The 24,589-nt window shown below is 41.0% G+C and overlaps 2 protein-coding genes across 6 annotated transcripts in view; one reads left to right on the top strand and one right to left on the bottom strand.

The window, feature by feature from the left end:
• Positions 1–24,589, bottom strand: part of VPS26A (VPS26 retromer complex component A) — a 58,833-nt gene that overhangs the window by 29,673 nt on the left and 4,571 nt on the right. Inside the window, exon 1 of one of the 5 annotated variants that reach the window (XM_064594732.1) lies at positions 22,358–23,067. The exons of 1 other annotated variant lie outside the window; for it this stretch is intronic. In XM_064594732.1, coding sequence (XP_064450802.1) covers positions 22,358–22,363 — 6 coding nt within the window. In that variant the 5' untranslated portion in view covers positions 22,364–23,067. Of the gene's footprint in view, positions 1–4,025; positions 4,045–4,071; positions 4,245–4,424; positions 4,567–22,357; positions 23,068–24,589 lie in introns of those variants that run through there. 3 more of the 5 variants (XM_045877969.3, XM_045877968.3, XM_064594735.1) reach the window with 3 other exon arrangements.
• On the top strand, positions 7,465–7,935 carry LOC123845472 (cytochrome c oxidase assembly protein COX16 homolog, mitochondrial). Its single transcript, XM_045876219.3, has one exon. It carries the CDS (start codon positions 7,572–7,574, stop codon positions 7,890–7,892), a length of 321 nt encoding a protein of 106 aa, XP_045732175.1. The 5' UTR covers positions 7,465–7,571; the 3' UTR covers positions 7,893–7,935.

Here is a 24,589-nt window from a genome sequence, read left to right as displayed (position 1 = left end):
TGGCTCTATCCATCTCTCCAGCCACACCAGCCTCAAATTATCCAAGTTAATCAAATTTGCCAGGTTCCTTCTTGTCCTAGACCAAGTATCCTTAACCTAACTAATTCAGCCTCTTAGTCTCAGTCTGACTCATTTCCATAAAGAGGCCTCCCATACCTTCCTAAACTGAAACCAGAGTCTCCAAATTTAGGCCTCACAACACCATGTAGTTTTATTACTTCATCATTTGTTATAACGTGATTATTCAATACCTGAATCCCTGACTGAACTGTAAACTCCATGAGGACAGATACTTTATCCTTTGCTCATCACTGAAGAGAGTAGCTAGGGGTAGTGTGTGGCATTTAGTAGAAAGCATTCAAATACCTATTGAGTGTTAAATTAATTTTGAATAAAACACATACTGTCCTGATAATAAAAAATAAATGGATACACAAAAGAAATGAGTTAAATCCAGAATATCTGGAAAGACGAGACCTCCCCGAGGAAGTTAGCTTTGGCGCAGTAGCTAAGTCTAGAGCAAGAACTTGCATCAAGCCTCAGTTCTGTCCTCAGGTAGCAGAGTAACAGCAAGCAAGCTAATGATCCTCTTAAAACTCTGCAGGGCACAGGGTGATACTATGATCAAAGTAGACAGTGTTTCCTTAAATTCTGAGCTTGCTTTTTTGTTATTATTAATCCTTTATTAACAAAAAGATTGTAATTTCAAGAAATCAACTCAAAGAATTGCCAGATTTGTACTTCTGACATACTACAAAGACACAGCATTTTTTCCTTTCAACAATGTTTTAATCTTCCCTGGCAACATTACAAATAACAAAGTCAATTTTAACCAGAAAATTAATTTTAATCAGAAAACTATTCTGAACTTAGAATGAAAAACATCAATGATAGGTCACATGCAATGCCCCTTCCCAGTTAGCTTTCATACTCCAAGTTTTATACTCAAAACTTGCGCAAAATGGTGTATTTTTTCCTAAGGGCTACAGATATGAGAATGTACAGCAGCTCAAAATCAGGCTGCTGATATTTACTAATTCTCAACTATATGCAAACTACAGAGCCAGCCAGGGTAGGGGGAAGCTACTATGGGAAGAGCAATTCTGAAAGGGTAGAAGACAACAGCCTCATTTAAGATAAAAATAGAAGCAGGAAAATAAAATTTAATTTTCTCATTCCCCCTTAAAACATCCCAGAGATGCTTCTGGGAAAAATGAGATTTGAAAACTATAAAAATTGTTTTATGGATAAAAGAAAATATTATGGTAACTTTTTCCACATATGGATACTTAACACACAGTGCTGAACTTGGGATTTGAAAGCTGATATTAAAAGATCAAGTAATCAGGGACGCCTGGGTGGCTCAGGTCATGATCCCGGGGTCCTGGAATGGAGCCCCACATCAGGCTCCCTGCTCCACGGGAAGCCTGCTTCTCCCTCTCCCACTCCCCCTGCTTGTGTTCCCTCTCTCGCTGTGTCTCTCTCTGTCAAATAAATAAAATCTTTAAAAAAAATAAAAATAAAAATAAAAGATCAAGTAATCAAAAATAATAAAATCAAAATTGCCACTAATTAAAGTGGTGTAAAAGAGACTGAAGTCTTATAAAACTTCACAATTAACCAATAACATAATTGTAATTAAAGTCTTATTTTGACACCATAGATAAAAATGAAAAATTCCTAGGCATTAAAAATATGTGAAAGCTATGTGTTATCCTCTATTACTTTCTGTATGCACGAAGTTACGAAGTATTTCGTAACTAAAAATTTAAAAAGCAGACTTACTTTTCAACACAATCAAAACACTAAGATGGGGAGAGATCAGAAGGTATTTTTTAAAAGCTTAGTTACAACACATGCCTAATAGGTTGAGTAATAAGCTACAGTACCTTAAAAGGTTAACAGAGAATTTAGCACCAGGTTAACATCCAGTTTTTCACACTAGGACACATCAAAAATGAACTAGTCTTACTAAAAGTCCCAAGAAAACTGTTGATGTCTTACATTTAACAAGTAGACGACAAAGAGAGAAAATATCTGAGAAAAAAGTTTGTCTTTTTTGTTTTCCTTCTAAAAGGAGTTGAAAGAAAAAGATTCCTTTTTTCAAAAGTCTTGCTTTTGAAGTTTTTATTGCAAGATGTGCATCTTTTGTCATTTAAAAGAAAATGTAAAACTTAAAATCTTTTTAAAAATTATTCACAAATTATAATAATTCTCCTGATATGTAAAGAGGAAACAAAATACGTAATTGACAGGATGGTGAAGACTAGGAGGTGGAAAGGGAATGAAAACTGTAAAGAAGGTTAGGAAACATTAACACAGACTTTTGCTGAAATTACAGAAGAGATATTTTAAAGCGAAAGACTACTCAGTTCTGGCGAAGATAGCTTCAAGTGAGCACTCAGAATATGAGATTTTCAGGAGCAGTATTAGTAATATACAAGTCAAAACTCAGGTAGCCTTTAAATAACTAGACTGCTGCAATACACATGACTATTAAAAGATTATAGCATTGTTTTTACAGTTTTCTACTTGTGGCCTAACCTTCATTATCACCTGTAGGTTAATTTAAGATTTTTCATATAATTCATAAACCCCTACTGAGCATTACCATCCAGCAAAATTGCATGTGGATATGTTAAAAGTCAACAAATTTTCTAGCCCTCACTGAAGAAATTTCACTCCTTCCAGTGGATATAAAGAAATGCAACTCAAGGTGAGTGGAAAGGGACTCTCAAAATTTACACAGGCAATGAAACAGCAAATTTTCATGCATAGATTGCATTTATGCCCATTTCAGTGTTATAAAGCTTTACAATTTAGTTTATGTTTGACGAGTAACTTGAAAATAAATTGCTCTTAAACTAATTCTAAAGCTTATTAAAAGTAATTTTTAAAATAAGCAAAAAACTTTTAATTCTTGGCAAAGTATATTCAATTAAAGACTTCCCTAACTCCCTGACTAGGCAAGGTCTCCCAATACTTGTTAGATTTATCACAACTGTTATTTCCACGTTAAACAAATAATTACACAAATAGATGTTTACCTCCCTCTAGATTGTAAGCTACAAGAGAGCAAGGGCTATTTCAGTTTTGCTAGTGGCCCTTGGGTACGCCTAAATAATTATTTGTTGCATGAAAAAAAAAAAAAAAGGCCCCAAGTTTAAGAATGAATATGCCTGGGTGTGAGGACGGGTTAGCCTGGTGATGGGTATTAAAGAGGGCACATTCTGCATGGAGCACTGGGTATTATGCACAAACAATAAATCATGGAACACTACATCAAAAACTAATGACGTAATGTATGGTGATTAACATAACAATAAAAAATTTTAAAAAAAGAATGAATATGCCTGTCTTTACTTTTCTAATTTTAATCAAATCAACACGCCTTCTGAGTTTAAAATGCATTTATTCAAAACAACTTTTTTTTTTTTTTTTAAGTAAACCTAGCTTCGTCTTAAGCCAAAAGTCTCAGGCAGTTTACTGAACTGGTGAGTTTTGGGAAAGCTGATGGTATCAGGAGAGCACACAGCAGGCGCTCAACGTATGCTTGCTAAATGAAACGAATAGCATAAAGTGAGCCAAATGAGATCCAATCTAGAGGAGATGGCCAACACAAAGTTAAACGCATCGTGCCCACGCCTGTGCTTCCCACGAACTGGTTAGAGTACTCTGACTTCCCTCCCTTCTCTGCTCCCTAGGCCATTTCAACATCCCAAAGCGTTAAGTTTCGAGAAAATGGCTTGGGGAAGGAAATGAGAGCCAGAGCTTAAACTAGCGGGCACAAAACCAGTGTGTTTTGAATTAAAGACGTCCCCACTTCAATGTCCTTTTCTCTCCCGTTCTACAAGTGTCAACATCAAGGCTGAACTGGGGTCAAGATATCGCCGAATGTCACCACATCGAGATAAAAACAAAAGAAAAACGCGGAGTTTATCAATCCCGTGACACACTGGAAGAGAGTGACCCAGTCCCTCCCCCCCACCCCAGCCCGGAACTGGGGGACTCCCGGGTCACTCCACCTGCAGGGAAGCAAGGCTGTCCGGAAGGAGCAGAGGAACTGGCTACCTTGGAAGGGGAGGCGGCGCTGAGCCCCCGCACAGGGGGGGTCCGAGTACCCAGCCAGGGCCCCCAGAGCCGGTCGAGGAAGGCGGGCAGAGGCTCCGACATGGCCAGGAGAGCGCGCCGCCGCCCGCAGGTGCCCGGGCCTCTGCGAGACCGGGAAGAGGCGGCGCTGCCGCCCGCCCTTCCCCGATCCCGCGGCGGCCAGACAGGCCCAACCCCGCTCCCCGCCCTGCTGGCTGCCCCCCTCCTGCCGTTGCCCTCCGCCCCACCCGCGACACCAAGCCCGCCGTTGGCCGTCCCGCCGCGCGCTCTGACGCCAGAGCTGGAGGCGAGCGCGCGGGCAGCCGCGCACTCACCATTGTCAGCGCCGCCGCCGCGTCCCCGCCACCTCACTCCGCTTCCCTCAGAACTCCCAGTCCAGATTCCCTCCGCCCCAGCGCCCGTCACGTGACCTCTAGCCGCTGGCCGCACGTGACCCCTCCCTTCCTTTCCTCTCCTCCCCCTGCTCCAGTCCTCTCCCGGCCTCTTGCCCCGCCCCACTGGCCAGCCTGGCCCTCGAGGAGAGGCAGTTTGGAGGCGGGGCCTCGTGCTCCACCCTATACTCGAGGGGGCGGGGCCACCGAATGCCGTAAAGTGGGAGGGGCCTGAGTGGACGCAGGCTCCTCAGGCCCTCCTCGCCCTCTCTTCGGTCACGTGGGGGGCGGTTCGCTGACGGGCTTCTTTGCCACGCCCAGTTCTTCTTCCCTGTGGAAGTTTGAGTAGCTGGGGAAGAAGGCGGGAGGGTTTGTTCTGCGCTGCAGGCGCTCTCCCCGGGTGGGTTACTGGGCAGCCGAGGCGAAGGGGAGCTGTTACCCGAGGCGCTGCTTCCTTAGGCCTTGCAAGGTACATGTTCTCTTCATCCAGGGAGGAGGCATTCTTCTTTCATCTTTCTGGAACTCTATCCAGCTCCCTCTCCCATGAGAGCTGCTGGGTTTTGAGAATTGTTAGCACTATAGCCTCTGAAGAGCCGGCCAGTGGGATAAATGTGAGAGTGCTACATCCGTTGCTTTGTAAAGTACACGGATATCTGAGTTGTGCTGTCCTGCCGGTACGTGAGGGGGGTGGGGGGCTTCCTAAAACAGGTGATGCAGCTAGCCAGTACTCTGGCTTTGACTGCATCCAGACACTGTGGTGTGAGCCTAGAGGCCCTCCAGATGAATGGGATGCTGTTTTAGTTTTTAAAAGCAGTGTTGAACCACCACAATGTATACATGACCAAAGCAGAAAAAAATGATCATCTGAACACACCATCCTTATCCCATCATAACAAAACAAAATCAGGTTTGTGAGGCAGGGCCATAAAGCACGTATAAAATTTTAAAAGGCTTGAAATTAGAGCATGGTCTCTAACCACAATAAAATTCACCTAGAGATAACAAAAAGATAGAAAATCCACAAATATATGGTAACTAAGCAACATAGTTCTAAACCTCTATGTCAAAGAAGACAGTGGAAACTTAAAAAGAGTTTGAACTAGAAGAAAATTATAGTAGAATTTATGGGATACAGCTGAAGTAGTATTTACAGGGACATCTGTAGCTTTCAATGCATATATTTGAAAAGAAGAGTTTTAAAATCAGCAGTGTAAGTTCACATCAGGAAATAAAATCATACTACCATGTGGAGGGGAGCAGGGGGCATATGGGAACTGTACTTCCTACTCAACTTTGCTGTGAACTTAAAACTCTAAAATAATAAAAAAAATTAAAAGCCCTCACGTAGGTGGTTACATTATCTTCAAACAAAGGTGCCATGACAAATCAATGGGGAAAGGACAGTCTTCTCAACAAATGGTGTTGGGAAAACAATATCCACTTGCAGAAGAATGAAGTTGGACCCTTATGTTACACCATATACAAAAGTTCACTCAAAATGGGTTTAAGACCTAAAACTATAAAACTTGTAGGAGAAAACATAGGGGGAAAATCTTTGGACTTGGCAATGATTTCAACAAAAATGACAGACATAGCACAGGCAACAAGAGCAAAGATAGACAAATGGAACTGTGTCAAACTTAAAAACTTTTCTTCATTGGGGCACCTGGGTGGCTCAGATGGTTAAGCGTCTGCCTTCAGCTCAGGTCATGATCCCAGGGTCCTGGGATCGAGCCCCACATCGGGCTCCTGGCTCAGCGAGGAGCCTGCTTCTCCCTCTCCCTCTGCCTCTCTCCCCTGCTCATGCTTTCTCTCTCTCTCTGTATCTCTGTGTCTCAAATGAATAAATAAAATCTTTAAAAAAAAAAAAAACTTTTCTTCATCAAAGAACACAACAGAGTGGAAGGGAAACCTATGGAAAGGGAGAAAATATTTGCAAATCATGTATCTGATAAGATATCCAGAATATATGTTACTCCTTCAACTCAATATATATTCTTAATATCTAGAATATATGAAGAATGACTACAACAATAACAAAAAATCAAATAACCCAGTTAAACAGTGGGAAAAGGACTTGTACAAACATTTCTCCAAAGATGATATACAAATGCCCAATAAGCATATGAAAAGATACTCAACATTCGGATAAATGCAAATCAAAACCACAAGGTAGCATCTCACACCTATTAGGATGGTTACTATTAACAACAACAACAAAAAATAATAACAAGTGTGAGTGAGGATGTGGAGAAATTGGAACCTTTGTGCACTGTTGGTGGGATTGCAAGATGGTGAGCCCCCTATGGAAAACAGTATGGAGGTTCTTCAAAAAATTGAGAATAGAACTGTCATGACCCAACAATCTCACTTCTGGCTATATATCCAAAAGAATTGAAAGTAGGGTCTCAGAAATATTTGCATATTCACATTCATAGCCCATATGAACACTCATATTCATTCATAACAGCCAAGAGGTAGAAGGAACCCAAATGTGCACGGACAGATAAATGGAATATTAATCCATCTTCAAAAGGAAAGAAATCCTGTCACACACTAGAACATAAATGAACCTTGAGGACACTGTGCTAAGTGAAATAGGCCAGTCACAAAAAGACAAATACCATATGATTCCACTTATATGAGGTATCTAAGTCAAATTCATAGACACAGAAAATAGAATGGTGGTTACCAGAAGCTGGAGGAAAGGGGAAAGAGAAATTACTATTTAATGGATATAGAGTTTCAGATTTGCCAGATGGAAATGTTCTGGAGATCTGTCTCACAGCAATGTGAATATACTTAACCGCTACCGAACTGTACACTTAAAAATGGTTAAGATGGTAAATTTTATGTGTTCTTTACCACAATAAAAAAAATTAAATGCAGAGTAGAAAGAAGGAAGACAAAGATAAGAACAGAAGTCAATGGAATAGAAATAGGCAAGCAATAGAGAAGATCAAGAAATGCAATAGTTGGAGGCCAAGGAAAGGAGGCGAGTCAAGGACTTCCTCCTGGGGAGAGAGCTTGGATTCGGGAGGCCGCGCTAGGCCTGTTGGACTAGGCGTCCACGCGTGGGAGAGTTCAGTCATGTCTGTACATATGGTGATGCGCGCCTTGTGCAAGAACAAGACGCTTTGCTACGGAGTCCCCATGCTGTTGCTGATTGTTGGAGGTTCTTTTGGTCTTTGTGAATTTTCACAAATCCACTCTGATGCTGTGAAAATTAAGATTGATCCTGAATTAGAAAAAAAACTGAAAATGAATAAAGTATCATTGGAATCAGAGTATGAGAAAATAAAGGACTCTGCTTTTGATGACTGGAAGAATATTCAACGACCCAGACCTTGGGAAGATCCTGACCTCCTCCAAGGACGAAATCCAGAAATTCTTAAGACTAAGACAACTTGACTCAGTTGATTCTTTTCTTTCTTTCTTTCTTTCTTTCTTTCTTTCTTTCTTTCTTTCTTTCTTTCTTTCTTTCTTAACAAAAATGTTATCAACTGGGGCGCCTGGGTGACTCAGTTGGTTAAGCGACTGCCTTTGGCTCAGGTCATGATCCTGGAGTCCCTGGATCAAGTCCCGCATCGGGCTCCCTGCTCGGCAGGGAGTCTGCTTCTCCCTCTGACCCTCCCCCCTCTCATGTGCTCTCTCTCTCTCTCATTCTCTCTCTCAAATAAATTTTTTAAAAAAATTTTTAAAAAATGTTATCAACTGGAATTCCCACTACATATTCAGTGGGAAGAAAATTTCAGACCTGCAGAAGCTTGGATGTGAGTAACGTGATGACATAATCTTGATAAAAAGTCACAGTAACATCAGGCAGTGATTTTATGTCAAACCTATGTAGGAAAGTAATATCGTTCACAGGCGGATGAGAGTTTTGGTTTTACTTATAATACCTCACATGACATACTAATCAGTCTCCAAAGTGTCACCTGATGATTGTATTGATATGATTAAAACATGTTAAGAAAAAAAAAAAAAAGAAATGCAATAGTTGGTTCTTTAAAAAGATTAATAATGTTGATAAGCCCCTGGCAATACTAATCAAGAAAATAAGAGAAAATGTAAATTAACAATATTAGGAATGGGAAAGAAGACATCACTTCAAATCCTACAGACATCAAAAGGATAATAGAGAAATATATGAACAACTTTCATGCCAGTAAGTTTGACAACTTAGGGGAAATGGACACCTTCCATTAAAACAACTTTCTGAGGGGTGCCTGGGTGGGTCAGTCGGTTAAGCATCTGGCTCTTGGTTTCTGCTCAGGTCGTGATCTCATGGATTGTGGGATCAATCCCCATATCGGGCTCCACGCTCAGCAGGCTGCTTGAAGAGTCTCTCCTCTGCCCCTCCCCCCACTTGTGTGCATTCTCTCTCTCTCAAATAAATAAATGGATCTTTAAAAAAAAACTTTCTGAAATGAACATAAGAGGAAATACAAAATCTGAACATCTTACATCAATGAAATTGAACAGAAAATTTAAAATCTTCCCACCCCAAAACTCCTGTAGGCTACAGAATTCACTGGTAAGTTCTACCAAAATGTAAGGAAGAAATAATACCAACGCTGAGCAAGGAGCCCCATATGGGGCTCAATCCCAGGACTCTGGAATCATGACCTGAGCTGAAGGCAAACGCTTAACCAACTGAGCCACCCAGGCGCCCCAATCTACACAAACTTTTTAAGAGAATATAGGAGGAGAGAACACTTGCCAACTCCTTTTCTGAGGCCAGCGTAACCCTGTACAAAATCTGACAAGGACATTACAGGAAAGAAAACTGCATATCAATATCCTTCATTAACTTAGCTGCAAAAATCCTAAACCAAGTTTATAAGGCAGAAATTTCTATAAAATCCGTGATCTGTGGGTTGGCCCCACACTAGTTAAATGTGTTGGTTTGTGTACCTATAAAATTCCTATTTAGTGGAGTGGGACAACACCTTTATATATGTTTTAAAGTTCATCTCTGGGGGCACCTGGGTGGCTCAGTCCATTAAATGTCTGCCTTCGGCTCAGGTCGTGATCCCAGGGTCCTGGGATGGAGCCCCACACTGGGCTCCCTGCTCAGCAGGGAGCCTTCTCCATTTCCCTTTCCCTCTCCCTCCACCACAACCCCTCATTGTGCTTCCTCTCTTTCTCTCTCCCTCTCTCTCTGTCAAATAAAATCGTTAAAAAAATAAAAAAATAAAGTTCATCCCTGTTACTGTTGATGCTCAAATCAGCATTAAAATATAGATAAAGTGAAATGAAATGAAAATAAATGAAACTTTTAGTCTAAGGCTGCAAAGAAAGCAGGGATAAATCTAAGAAGGAATGTGTTTTATGTTTTCCCCTTCTAAGTAGTGTATCTATAGATAGATGATAGATAGATGATAGATAGATAGATAGATAGATAGATAGATAGATAGATAGATGATAGATAGATCAATCAAATAATTGAGAGTATTTCCTGGAGCCAGATATTTGGATTCTGGGATCCAAACAGGGATCCAAATATTTGTTCACTAAACATATACTTATTGAGTGCTCACTAAATGGCAGGTGTTGTTTTAAGCTGTGGAGATAGAGTCCATTAGAAAAGAAGAAGAAGAGGAAGAGGAGGAGGAAGAGAGAGGAGGAGGAGGAAGTTGTTCTTGTCCGCAAGGAGCTTATATTGTAGTGTAGAAAAAGTAATTAAATATAATATTTTCAATTAGAAGAAAGCACTAATGAGTGGAAAAGTAATTAAATATAATATTTTCAATTAGAAGAAAGCACTAATGAGTGCAAAAGAGCTATTTTTAGATAGGGCGGTGGGAAAGTGACATTTAAACTGAAATCTGAAAGGAGGAGTCACCTATTAGAAGAACTGAAGGAAGAGGTCCATCCCAGGCAGAACAGTGAATGCTAAGGTTCTGAGCCAGGAAAAAGCTTAGTTCTTTCCAGGAATGGGAAGGCAGTGTAGCCGAAACCTAATAAATGACAGGGACAATAATACAGGAAGAAGAGCAGTTAGAGAACAGTTGGGTATAAGAAGGAGATCTACAGATGTTGCTCTCCTCTGTAGATCCAAGGAGGATTGTAGGGTCAGAATTTTAAAGCAGCATTTTCTGATTTAGCCTGTGTACCTTCACAACCTTGAGGAGAACTGTTGTCTTCCATCTTCATTCCAACAGAGGACTCTGTTTATTCCCTTTGAATAGTCTCTCTTCCTTACCAGATTTAGGGAAGGAACCAAAAGCTACAACTTCATCCCATGCCTCTGACCAACTGCAACACCTAAAATCCAGTAAACCCACAATACATATTTTTTTAAAGATTTTATTTATTTGTCAGAGAGAGAGAGAGCACAAGCAGGGGGATCAGCAGAGGGAGAGGGAGAAACAGGCTCTCTGCTGATCCGGGAGCCCAACACGGGGCTCGATTCCAGGACCCTGGGATCATGACCTGAGCCGAAGGCAGGCGCTTAAGCGACTGAGCCACCCAGGCGCCCCTGACTTAATTTTTAATTAGAGCTGTAGATCTACTTGGAGATCAACTAGTCCAACTCTTATTAGCAACTATACAACTTATTAATGGAGAAGAGCTGGTGTCCTGACTCGCACTCCAGTTCTAGACTCCCCACTTGACATTAGTAAGAGTATAGTCAAAGTACATTTAATAAATCAGATAGAACCTGGATGGGGTCCAGTGATTTCTAAATTTCTAAAAGCTATTTTAAAGCCATATTAGGTATTATTCATAACTGTACTGACACTGGTATTGTCATTTGAACTGTGAGAAGAAAATCATAACAATCCAAGTCTTCATGAAATAAGACATTATTAATGAAAGAGGAAGATGATTTTTTTTTTTTTTTTACTTAAATTCGCCTGTTATCTTGACTGTTCTTCTGGTTCCCACCTACTCCTGTCTGGGAGCCTAAATATCAACACATCAAAGGGAATAAATGAAAGAAAAGTAGCAGCAGCAAAGAAATACTGGTGAAGCCAAGTATAAATAAGAGCTGGCAAAAGAAAACAAAAACAAAACAAAACAAAAAGCTGGCAACAAAGGTCACACCAGAGGTCAGTTTATACTAATGACTTGTTCTACTGATCAAAACCCAGTAGCTGTGCTATTATAATAAATACAAGGAGCAATGGAACTGTTGAGCAAGTTATTTATTTATTTATCTATCTCCCTATCTACTTATTTGGCAAGCCAGAATAGTAAAGCTAGATGGTAAGAAGTACAGTGTTTTGCCAGGCAAGGACGATGACATCTCTAAATTTGCCCTTTGCAAGAAAAAAAAGACGTGGGGAAAATGTGAGTAACTTACAAGCATTGACTTTCATAAACAAAAGTACCAGGTTTAGGTAAAAAAGTACTAGGTAAGAAGATAATTTAAGTTTTTATCTACCTATCAGGAACCACTTAGGAGAAAAATAGCTCTTTATTGAAATTTATGAAGACTAAAAAGTCATAGTAATAACTGTGACAGTGTAAAGGAGCAACTCTTTGCAGAGTTGATAGCCAAAGCTAAGTAAAGAGAATCAAGTACAAAGACACTAGAAGAATGAAAAAAATTAAAATTAAATTATGCTGGGTATAAAAAACTTTTTTTCTCAACTTAGAAGATAGATATATATTCAAATGGAATATATTTAAATATATTTATAGGATATATATGTAGAAAATACATATAGAATATATAAATATATTCTCTTTAACTTTAGCCAGTACAGCTGTAATCATGGTAAATACTCTTTTTTTCCTTTTTTGAGTTGCCATTGTCAATGGCAAGTGTTTCTCTCAAAATATATAGTTCTTTTCTTGAATGTATTCACACTTAATGTTTTATCTCACTGTTCCCTTTTCTTGTTTTATTGAGATATAATTTATATACAATGAAATGTGCAAGTCTCAAAATAAATAAATCTTCAATATTAGCCATTGTTATAAATGTGTGGTTATCTCACTGTAGTTTTAGTTTGCATTTTCCTGATGATTAATGTCAAGCACTTTTTCATGTGTTTATGGGCCATATGTATACCTCCTTTTGTGAAGTGTCAAGACTTTGCCAATCTTTTATTGGAATGTTTATCTTATGGGGTTCTAGTTTATTAAATATTTTGGATACATGTCCCATATCAGATATATTAATTGCAAATATTTTCTCCCAGTCTGTAGCTTGCCTACTTATTTTCTTAATGTTTTTGAATGATTTGAGAATTTTGGCTTTTACATTTAGGTATGTGATCCATCTCAAAGTTTGCAAATAACATGAGGTAGGATTTGAGGGATTATTATTTTTTTTTTTTAAGATTTTTTATTTATTTGACAGAGAGAGACGCAGCGAGAGAGGGAACACAAGCAGGGGGAGCAGGAGAGGGAGAAGCAGGCTTCCCATGGAGCAGGGAGCCCAATGTGGGACTCGATCCCAGGACCCTGGGATCATGACCTGAGCCGAAGGCAGACGCTTAATGACTGAGCCACCCAGGCGCCCCTTGAGGGATTATTTATGTCCACATGGTTCTAGCACCATATGTTGAAGATAATTTTTTTGCCTCATTAAATTGCTTTGGTGTCTTTGTCAAAAATCTATTAACTATAGAATTATGGATCTATTTCTCAAGTTTTTATTCTGTTTCATTGACTATTATTCTATCTTTATACAATACTACATTGTCTGGATTACTATAGCTTTATAGTAAGCCTTGAAGTGAGGAAGTGTAGTTACTCCAACTTAGTTCTTTTTCTAGAATGTTTTGGTTAAGTTCTTTGTATTTCCTCATAAATTTTTGAATTGTTAACCCACTTCTCCAAAAAAACCTATGATTTTTATTGAGATTGATAACTCAGTTTGAGGGAAACTGACATCTTAACAATATTGAGCTTTCCAATCCATGAACATGGTATATTTCTCTATTTATTTAGGTCTTCTCCAATTTCTCTCAGCCATGTTTTATAGTTTCCTGTATAGAGGTCTTACACCTCTTTTGTTAAAGTTAGCCCTAAGCATTTATATTTTTGATACTATTTTCAGTGGAATTTAAAGATTTTATTTATTTGACAGAGAGAGACAACGAGAGAGGGAACACAAGCAGGGGGATGAAAGAGGAAGAAACAGGCTCCAGTGGAGCAGGGAGCCGGATGCAGAGTTTGATCCCAGGACTCTGGGATCATGACCTAGGCCAAAGGCAGACGTTTAATGGCTGAGCCACCCAGTCACCCCTTAATTGAAATTTTTAAATTTCATTTTCTAATTCTTTAATGCTTGTGTGTGTATATGGTTTTCTTTGTGTGTGTGTGTGTGTGTGTGTGTATGGTTTTCTATATTGACTTGTATCTTGCAACCTTGCTAAATTTCTTTGATGATTTCCTCTCATCTCTTTTCTGTCCCCACTCTTCCTGGATCTTCTATTAGTCATATATTGGGCTTAGTGGACTGACTGTTTCATTTTCATATTTTTTCTTTCCTATTTTCCACCTATCTGGTTTTGTTGTTCTTGTTCTCTTTTCTAGGGGATTTCCCCCCAGTTTTATGTTCCAACACCTATAGTTTTTTTATTGCTGTGTTATGGTAGCCAGCTTCTAAGATGCCCCCCAAAGATCCATACCTCTATGTAGTCTCTTCTCAAATTCTTCAAGGTTGTTCTATATGCCCAACATACAAAGGTGGAAGTGGTAGTGTGTGACTTGCAAGGCTGCTTCTGACTTGTGCTCTCTTAGATCATTCACTCTGAGAGAAGTCAGCAGCCATGTCATGTAGCCCAATGGGGAGGTCCACATAGTGAGGGATTGAGGCCTCCTGTGAACAGCTAGCACTAACTTTCAAGCCATGTGAGTGAGCCATCTTGGAAAGCTGATCCTCCACCCCAGTCAAATCTTCAGATGACTGCCACCCAAGCTAACATCCTAACTGCAATCTTATGAAAAGACAACACCACCCCCACCACCACGGGGTTTAGACCAGAACTACCTAGGTAATCCACTCCCAGATTTCTAATCCACAAAAACTATGAAATAATTAAAGTTTATTGTTTTAAACCAATAAGTTTTGAGGTAATTTATTAACAGCAATAATTAACTAAAAGATACTTTTTGTTTTTAATTCCCAAGAGCTCTTTCTTATTCTCTGAAAGTTTCATTTTATTAGCGTTTTGTCCTTGTGAAGATAAAAAAATAAAACATCCAGTAATCAACATATAAACATTTAAAATGTAGATTTGTGCATAAATCACTGAGGTAATTTCCTCTGTAACAAATCACATATCAACTAGCAGCATGATTGTGATAGTAAAGTTCCAAGTTTCTATGGACCAATGATAAATGATAAATCATACTATACCATTATAAGCTGAAAACATAACTGATAAGACTTAAGTCCGAAAATAATCATTGGTTTAATGCAGTGGTTCTCAAAAAGAGGGGTTATTTCTCCCTAATGGGCATTTGCCAATATCTGGAGACATTTTTTTTTTTTTAAGATTTTATTTATTTATTTGACAGAGAGAGGCACAGCGAGAGAGGGAACACAAGCAGGGGGAGTGAGAGAGAGAGAGAAGCAGGCTTCCCGTGGAGCCGGGAGCCCGATGCGGGGCTTGATCCCAGGACCCTGGGATCATGACCTGAGCTGAAGGCAGACACTTAACAACTGAGCCACCCAGGCGCCCCTGGAGACATTTTTGATTGTCAGGTCTGTAGGAGTGCTACTGAGATCAGAAATGCTGCTAAACATCTTACAAGCACAGGGCAGCTCCCTACAACAAAGAGGTATCCTGTCCAAAATGTCAATAATGCTAAAGCTAAGAAACCCTGGGTTAGTATAAACCTAAGAAGACAAATAGAGTTCTGAAAGATCAATTGTATTAATATTTTAAGCGGTGACTCAAATGATAAAACAGACTACTTGCTGAGGGAATAGAGACAAAAAGCTTTTGCAAAATCAATCATTCTCTTCTCTTTGCTACCTTAGCTTTCTGTTTGTAATTATTATAGATTTGAAAAAATATCTATAATGTAAAATGTATTATAGCTATTTATGTGTTTCCCCCTCTACACTGTGAATACTCGTTTTTAAAAGATTTTATTTATTTGTTTGTTTATTTATTTATTTAGAGAGGGGGGAGGTGGGGCAGAGAGGGAGAGGGAGAGAGAGAATTCAAGCAGTCTCCATGCTGAGCCCAGAGCCTGATGAGGGGCTCAATCTCATGACCCTGAGATCATGACCTGGGCCAAAATCAAGAGTCAGATGTTTAACCAGCTGAGCCACCCAGGCACCCCCATTGTGAGTACTCTTAACTGTTCATTCCTGGTGCCTTGATCCTTTGTAGGTTTTTGTTGATTGTATAATATGAGAAAAAGTGACCATGAACTAATAACTCAAAAGTACAAATTAGAAGAAATCCGAAGTCCTCCCCCTCCAAAAAGCCCCATAATTATGGCAAATTATTGACAAGTAGAACCAAAAAGGTAAAAGAGTGAGAATTAGAAAAAAACCTACATGGGTCCTACTTCTCTATGTGCCTGAGAATATCTACTTCCACCTATCTACTTTCCTTTGTACCAGGCAAGACCAACACATTCATTCTCATTCAATCTCTGTGAGACTCTAAGCTCAAGGACAAAGGTTATCTTGTATGTCTTTGTTTCCCTCTGTATCCCCAGCCCCTAGCACAGTACCTGGCACATAGATAGAATCTTTAAAATAATCTTATGAAGTAGCTGTAACACACGTTTTCATGATTATAATTGTTCTAAGGGCTTACTATGCGCCAGGCACTGAACTAATCATATCTCATATGTGCCTCATTTGATCTTTACCACTACCCTATGGGCAAATATTGTTAACCTATAGTATAGATAAGGATGATAACCTATGTTTATTGACCACTCACTCAATGACATTGTCCTGAGCACTTTACATACATCAATTTATTTAATCTTCTCAATAAAACTGTAAGGTAGGCACTATCATTATCTTCATTTTAAAGAGGAAACTGAGGTACAGAGTTTAGCAAAATTAAGTAACTCGTCTTGAGTTACAAATCTAGTAAAGGGTGAAATTGGTATTTAAGCCAGGACTTTGAAGTTCTAAAGCTTACAGTTTTTCATGTGGTCTAATTACCTCTCCAAAGACAGAAATAATCTACATTTCCTTTGTGACAAGTTTAAGATTTTTCTCAATAAAAGTGTCATTTTTTAAAATAAAAATCAACCTGGGGAATGGGTTAAATGGGTGATGAGTATGAAGGAGGGCACTTGTTGTGATGAGCACTGGGTGTTGTATGTAAGTGATGAATCACTGAATTCTATTCCTGAAACCAATATTACACTGTATGTTAACTAACTGGAATTTATAACTCTTTAAAAGATTTTATTTTATTTGTCAGAGAGAGAGAGAACACAAGCAGGGGGAGTGGCAGGCAGAGGGAGAAGCAGGCTCCCCGCTGAGCAAGGAGACCGATGCAGGAGCCGACTGAGCCGACTGAGCCACCCAGGCATCCCAATTAGCTGGAATTTAAATAAAAACTTGAAACTACAAAAAAATTAACCTAGACTATATTCTTTCTTCAAATGTGTAAAATGTAACATTTAAATAGGAAACACAAAGCACAGGCGCCTGGGTGGCTCAGTCGTTAAGTGTCTGCCTTCGGCTCAGGTCATGATCCCAGGGTCCTGGGATCGAGCCCCGCATCGGGCTCTCTGCTCAGCGGGAGGCCTGCTTCTCCCTCTCCCACTCCCCTTGCTTGTGTTCCCTCTCTCACTGTGTCTCTCTGTGTCAAATAAATAAATAAAATCTAAAAAAAAAAAGAAAACACAAAGCAATATGTGTATTTTCTAAAACATGCCTTTTCCCCCCTCTGCTACACTAGTTATGGGAGCCAAAAAATAGGTCTCATGACAGTAACACCCTACAGAACATAAAAACTCATGAAGTTCCTGTTAAATAATCACAGGTAGGTTTATTAATGGAAAGATCAGGGTATAACTTAACAACTGCCACAAAAAGTAAAGTGCTATAAAGATAATTTCTATGAGTCGGATTCTATAAGAAGCAAACCCACAGGAGCACCTGGGTGGCTCAGTCATTGAGCGTCTGCCTTTGGCTCAGGTCATGATCCCGGGATCCTGGGATCGAGCCCCGCGTCGGGCTCCCTGCTCAGCGGGGAGCCTGCTTCTCCCTCTCCCTCTGCCTGCCTCTCTGCCTACTTGTTCTCTCTCTCTGTCAAAGGAGCAAACCCATAGAGCAAGTTTACCCAGGGGGTGTTCTTAGAATCAACACCTGTGCAGAACTGGAAGGTACTTGAATGATGACAGCCATAGCTTAAAGTTCAGTAGGATTCTTATTATGTCCCCTGGTGAAGAAGTTTCCCCTAAGGAACTGTACCATCTAAATCTGCAAAACACAGTGTTACAGGGATAAGAAGCACGAATTCCCCAAGCGGGTTTGATGTTAATTATGTCTTATCCAGGGGCGCCTGGGTGCCTCAGTTGGTTAAGCGTCTGCCTTGGGCTCAGGTCATGATCCCAGGGTCCTGGGATCGAGTCCCGCATCGGGCTCCCTGCTCGGCGGGGAGCCTGCTTCTCCCTCTCCAACTCCCCCTGCTTGTGTTCCCTCTCTCGCTGTGTATGTGTCTCTCTGTCAATTAAATAAATAAAATCTTTAAAAAAAAAATTATGTCCTATCCTACTTCCACTTCTTGGTTCCTGGAACCATGTATTCTACATGTTATGGACCCAGCACCATATGAAGTTTATTGACTTAACGTGTATACTGCATCCTGGAAGTTAGCACCCCGACCTCAGTGTATTGTATGGAAGCTGGTATCTTGGCCGTACCTTCAACAGGCTATCATTCTATCGCGTTGGTGGCATCTAGGGGATGTGATAGAACCATTGGATCCCATGGTCATGTACCACTGCTAAATTCTTTGTTGTGAAGTGGGTCCTTTGGTTTGATGCAATCATGTTTGTGGATCAAACATTCTGTAAGCCCTTAGGTATTGATGTTGTTGGAGGCCTTGTAGGTAAGAAAGGCAAATCCATACCTAGAATACATGTCTGTTCCTTTTTTTTTTTTTAAAGATTTTTTATTTATTTATTTGAGACAGAGAGAATGAGAGAGCGAGAGCACATGAGAGGGGGGAGGGTCAGAGGGAGAAGCAGGCTCCCTGCCGAGCAGGGAGCCCGATGCGGGACTCGATCCAGGGACTCCAGGATCATGACCTGAGCCGAAGGCAGTTGCTTAACCAACTGAGCCACCCAGGCGCCCTGTCTGTTCCTATTAGAACAAATCCCTGGCCCTTCTAGGATGGAAGGGGCCTAATATAGTCAACCTGCCACAAAGGTCTCCTTGAAGAAGGGTGCCATATCAGTGGCTCAGCAATGAGCTCTGTTGGTCGCATGTGGGACACCTGGCAGCATCAGTATTTAGATCAGCCTTGGTTGGTGTGGCCATGCACAGCCTCCATCCCAGCCATTGTGGCTCCTCCTTCATGGATTTATTGTGCTAGCATTAGGGTGGCTGATGACAGAAGCTGACTGACATCTGCCCGAGTCATTTAGCTACCTGGTTGTTTAATGCTTCCTCTGTGATGGATGCTTTCTGATGGGCACTACCATGTGATACAAAGATTTTCACACTCTGCATGTTATCTTAAGCCATTCACATGCTTTACCCCAGACTTCTTAGTCCCCAGTATACAACATTTCTATTTTATTTTTTTTTAAAGATTTTATTTATTTATTTGAGAGAGAGAATGAGAGAGAGAGAGCACATGAGAGGGGGGAGGGTCAGAGGGAGAAGCAGACTCCCCGCTAAGCAGAGAGCCCGATGCGGGACTCGATCCTGGGACTCCAGGATCATGACCTGAGCCGAAGGCAGTCGCTTAACCAACTGAGCCACCCAGGCGCCCACAACATTTCTATTTTAGGCCCCTGACCAAAACACTCACCACTACCCATGAAACTGTAAATATTCTAATCTTAGGCTACTTCTCTTGCCACACAGAGTAAATAACCAGGTACAGCACCTGAAGCTCTGCCCACAGGGAGCATTTCCTCTCACAACTATTTTCTTTTTTTTTCTTTTATTATATCATAACTACTTTCAATACATATATATTTTTTAAGATTTTATTTATTTATTTATTAAAGATTTTATTTATTTGACACAGACACACAGCGCACAAGCAGGGGGAGTGGCAGGTAGAGGGAGAGGGAGAAGTAGACTCCCCGCTGAGCAAGGACCCCCCCCCCGCCCGGCGACTTAGGGCTCCATCCCAGGACCCCAGGATCATGACCTGAGCTGAAGGCAGACGTTCAACCAACTGAGCCACCCAGGGGCCCCTAAGATTTTATTTTTAAGTAATCTCTTCACCCAATGTTGGGCTCCAACTTACAACCCCGAGATCAAGAGATCATGCTCTACCAACTGAGCCAGCCAAACACCCCAACAATACATATATTTTTAATTGAAGTACAGTTTACATACAATATTATATTAGTTTCAAGTGTACAACATACCAATTCAACATTTGTATATATTATGAAATCCTCACTACAATAAATGTAGTTATCATCTGTCACCTTACAAAGTTATTACAATATTATTGATTATATTCCCTACACTGTGCTTTATATCCACGTGAATTATTTGTTTTATAACTAGAAGTTTGTACTTCCTAATCCCCTTCACCTATTTCACCATCCTTTTACCCACTTCCCTTTGGCAACCACCAGTTTGTTTTCCTCGTTTGTAAGTCTGTTTCTGTTTTGTTTTGTTTTTAGATTCCACATACAAGTGAAATCATACAGTTTTTGTCTTTCTCTAACATTTCACTTAGCATAATACCCTTTAGATCCATCCATGTTGTTGCAAATGGCAAGATTTCTTCTTCTTTTTTTTTTTTAAGATTTATTTATTTTAGGGGCACCTGGATAGCTCAGTCAGTTAAATGTCTGCCTTCAGCTCAAGTCATGATCCCAGGGTCCTGGGATGGAGTCCCATGTTAGGCTCCCTACTCAGCAGGGAGTCTGCTTCTCCCTCTCCCTCTGCCCCTGCTCATGCTCATCTCAAATAAATAAATCCTTTTAAAAAAAGATTTATTTGAGAGAGAGAGAGGGCACGCACAAGTGGGGAAGGGGCAGAGGGAGAGGGAGAGAAAGAGAATTCCAAGCAGACTCCTCACTGAGCATGGAGCCCGACATGGGGCTTGATCCGACAACCCTGAGATCACGACCTGAGGCTGAAACCAAGAGTCAGACGCTCAACTGACTGAGCTACCCAGGAGCCCCAAGATTTCCTTCTTTTTTATAACTGAGTAATGTGCTAGTGTGTGCATATGTGTGTGTGTGACTTGCCACTCCACTTGAGAAGGGTTGTCACTTTCTTCAAGCTTTTAAGAGCCTTTTTAGCAGTGCATCAACACCTTCTCCTGGAGTTCTTGCCAGGGTGTTAAAACTTGTATCCCAGAATAGTACTTCTATAATAGTAAACACTACTTGATCCTACTTTATGTTTTACTTCTATCCCTTATTCTAGCACTCTTAGAATTAAGTTCCATAGACACTCTCTCAGCTGCTGAGGTACATGATGGCTGGGTTCTGCAGAACCTTCAGAGTGTATTACTTTTCTTTCTTAGCAGGCCCGATGTTTCCCTGTTCATTTTTATTGTAACCTTAATTATTGATCTCATGGCTAGGAGGGATGTTCAGGATAGACCCTGAGGGACCATCCATGTGGTATTGAGGGCACACGCCTCTTCATCATCTTCAAGTCAGAGGAAAGCACTGGTTCTTAAGGAATGGGCCTCTTCTTAAGTTCAGAGGGCTTGAGGGAACCTGGGGCATCGAGATCTGAATGTATCAATCTAGATGTCCTCTCTCAGGGTCCCATTTTTTCCTAATCAGGACCCTGACTTTACGGGGAACAGACTTGGCTAGGTTGACAATTTAATGTTCTTGAACTCTGCTAGTCTTCAGATTACATCATGGGCCTGGTCCTCAGCTATTTCTACCCTTCTACTGCAGAAGAGAGCCTCTTAATACAAGCATAACCATCTTAATTGTGCTTCACTTTCTTGCAATTTGCAGGTATTGTGTTTTTTAGAAATTGGTTTGTGGCAACCTTGCATTGAACACATCTATTGGCACCATTTTTTCAACAGTGTTTGCTCACTTCATATCTCTGTGTCACATTTTAGTAATTTTCACGGTATTTCTAACTTTTTCATTATTATATATTTGTTATGGTGATCTGGAAAAAGATGCCATCTAGGACTTCCATAGCTAGAGGAAAGTCAATGGCTGGCTTCAGAGCTTCACAGCACCGACTGATTCTCTTGCTAGGGGCTAATGCAGCTGGTGGCTTTAGGTTGAGGCCAGGGCTCATTCACCATTCCAGAAGTCCTAGGGCCCTTAAGAATTATGTTAAACCTGCTCTGCCTGTGCTCTATAAATGGAACAAAGCTTAGATGATAGCACATCTGTTTACAACATGGTTTACTAAATATTTTAAGCTCACTGTTGAGACCTACTTGCTTAGAAAAAAAGATTTCAAAATGTTACTGCTCATTGACAATGCACCGGGTCACCCAAGAGCTCTAATGGAATGAATATACAAAGAGGTTAATGTTATTTTCATGCATCACACAACATCCATCCTGCAGACCTGGATCAAGGAGTCATTTAGACTTGAAAGTCGTATTATTTAAACAACTATATTTCTTAAGCTATAGCTGCAATAGATAGTGATCCTCTGATGAATTTGCACAAAGTAAATGGAACACCTTCTGGAAAGGATTCGCCATTCTAAATGCTATTAAGAACATTCATGATTCATGGGAAGTGGTCAAAATATCAACATGAAAAGGGATGTGGAAGAAGTTAGTTCTGACCCTCATGGATGATTTCGTGGGGTTGGAGACTTCAGTGGAGGAAGTAACTGCAGATGTGGTGGACACAGCAAGAGAACTAGAAGTGGAGCCTGGAGCTGGGGCTGCATGGCTGCAATCTCCTGACCAAACTTGAACAGATGAGGAGTTGCTTCTTATGGATCAGCAAAGAAAGTGGTTTCTGGAAATGGAAACTAGTCCTGGTGAAGATGCTGTGAAGATGGTTGAAATGACAACAAAGGATTTAGAATATTACATCTACTCAGTTAAAGCAGGGGCAGGGCTTGAGAGGATGGACTCCAGTTTTGAAAGAAGTGGGTAAAATGCTATCAAACAGCATCACATGCTACAGAGACATCAACCATGAAAGGAAGAATCAATCAATGTGGCAAAATTGTCTTATTTTAAGAAATTGCTGCAGCCACGCCAACCTTGAGCAAGCCGGTCAGTCAGCAGGCATCAACATCAGGGCAAGACACTTCACTAGCTAAAAGATTATAATTCTCTGAAAGAGGATGGTTAGCATTTTTTAGCAATGAAGCATTTTTATTTAAGATTTTATTTATTCATTTAACAGAGAGACACAGCCAGAGAGGGAACACAAGCAGGGGGAGCAGGAGAGGGAGAAGCAGGCTTCCCGCAGAGCAGGGAGCCTGATGCGGGGCTCGATTCCAGGATCCTGGGATCACGACCAGAGCCGAAGCCAGACGCTTAACGACTGAACCACCCTGGTGCCCCAGCAATAAAGTATTTTTAAATTAAGGTATGTACACTGTTTTTGTAGACACAATGCTATAGCATCCTTAATAGACTATGGTATAGGGGTGCCTGGGTGGCTCAGTCGTTAAGCGTCTGCCTTCGGCTCAGGTCATGATCCCAGGGTCCTGGGATCGAGCCCCACATCGGGCTCCCTGCTCTGCGGGAAGCCTGCTTCTCCCTCTCCCACTCCCCCTGCTTGTGTTCCCTCTCTCGCTGTGTCTCTCTCTGTCAAAAAATAAATAAAATCTTAAAAAAAAAAAATAGACTATGGTATAGTTGAACATAACTCTTATATGAAATGGGAAACCAAAAAATTCATTCGACTCACTTTATTGCACTGTTCACTTTATGGTGGTGGTCTGGAACTGACCTGCAGGGTCTCTGAGGCGTGCCTAAAAGCTGTGGGGGCGGGGGTGGGGGGAAGCCCATTTGTTTTCACAGTTAGCCTTTAATTCATCATCCTTGATTTTTCATTGTCTCTTTTAAAAGTATTTATTGCTTCCAGCAATAGCCATCCAATACTATTGTCTTTATAATTACTACTTTCTCACATTTCTCAATGCCTCATACACTGCACCCTGGTGCCCTTCCTCACACTGGTATACCATCCCAGTCCATCATCTGAAAATGTCAACAACTGTAATCCTGTCTTGTGACTGTGCTGCATCTACGGCCAGAGATGGGGTCCTCATTGCCAGCTAGGAAGCAGGGGATCTAGCTCCATATTTATTTGACAGAGAGAGAGAGCGAGAGAGCAAGCGCACTCGCGTGCACAAGAAGGGAGAGTGGCAGCAGGAGAGGGAGAAGCAGACTCCCCACTGAGCAGAGAGCCCAAAGTGAGGCTCAATCCCAGGACCCCGAGATCATGACCTGAGCTGAAGGCAAACACTTAACTGACTGAGCCACCCCAGTGCCCCCCAAATTCCATTATCGCATCTGCTTTCTGCCCCTCCTAGCACCAACTGTCACAGGGTGGATTCTCCATGGAGCCATGCAGAAAGTTCTAAGGGAGCTCTCTCAGGATAGATATCTGGAAGGGGAATGGAAGGAAGCAAGACTAAGTAAAGGAAGAAACTGCACTGCAAAGCAGTCCCAACGAGGTGTTGGCTGACCTCCCAGGGAGCTCAAAATCTGCGATGGCCCTTCTGAATTACCCCAAGTTCAGGGGAAACGTCCGGCATTCATATGTCCACACCAACCAGTCATTAGATGCAGGCTGCCCTGGGAAAGGGTGTAGCCTTGGACAAGGTGGCTCTTTTCAGCAGAGATTGATTTGAATAAGTCCTCAGTGCTGAAGAGGTGATCTGGACCATGCAAAACAGGATTCATGACAATGATGCTGACAAGCTTTTCAGAACTCAGGGGAACCGAGATGGGAAAAGCCCTCAAGAAGAGGAAGTGCTTGGGCCAGAATAAGCTTCTTGCTCTACTATAATTGTTTTCTTGATTTGCTAGTGAATAGGATTTGATTCTAGC

The sequence above is a fragment of the Mirounga angustirostris genome, unplaced genomic scaffold (assembly GCF_029215605.1).
Source record: "Mirounga angustirostris isolate CCGP_5_RB_7025 unplaced genomic scaffold, mMirAng1.0.hap1 SCAF_6, whole genome shotgun sequence".
Taxonomy (NCBI): Eukaryota; Metazoa; Chordata; class Mammalia; order Carnivora; family Phocidae; genus Mirounga; species Mirounga angustirostris.
The sequence above is the reverse complement of the archived record's forward strand: the minus strand, read 5'-3'. Positions and strand labels throughout refer to the sequence as shown.

Coding starts and splice junctions, on each gene's coding strand:
- LOC123845472 (XM_045876219.3), top strand. CDS start 7,572: ATGTCTGTACATATGGTGATGCGCGCCTTGTGCAAGAACAAGACGCTT.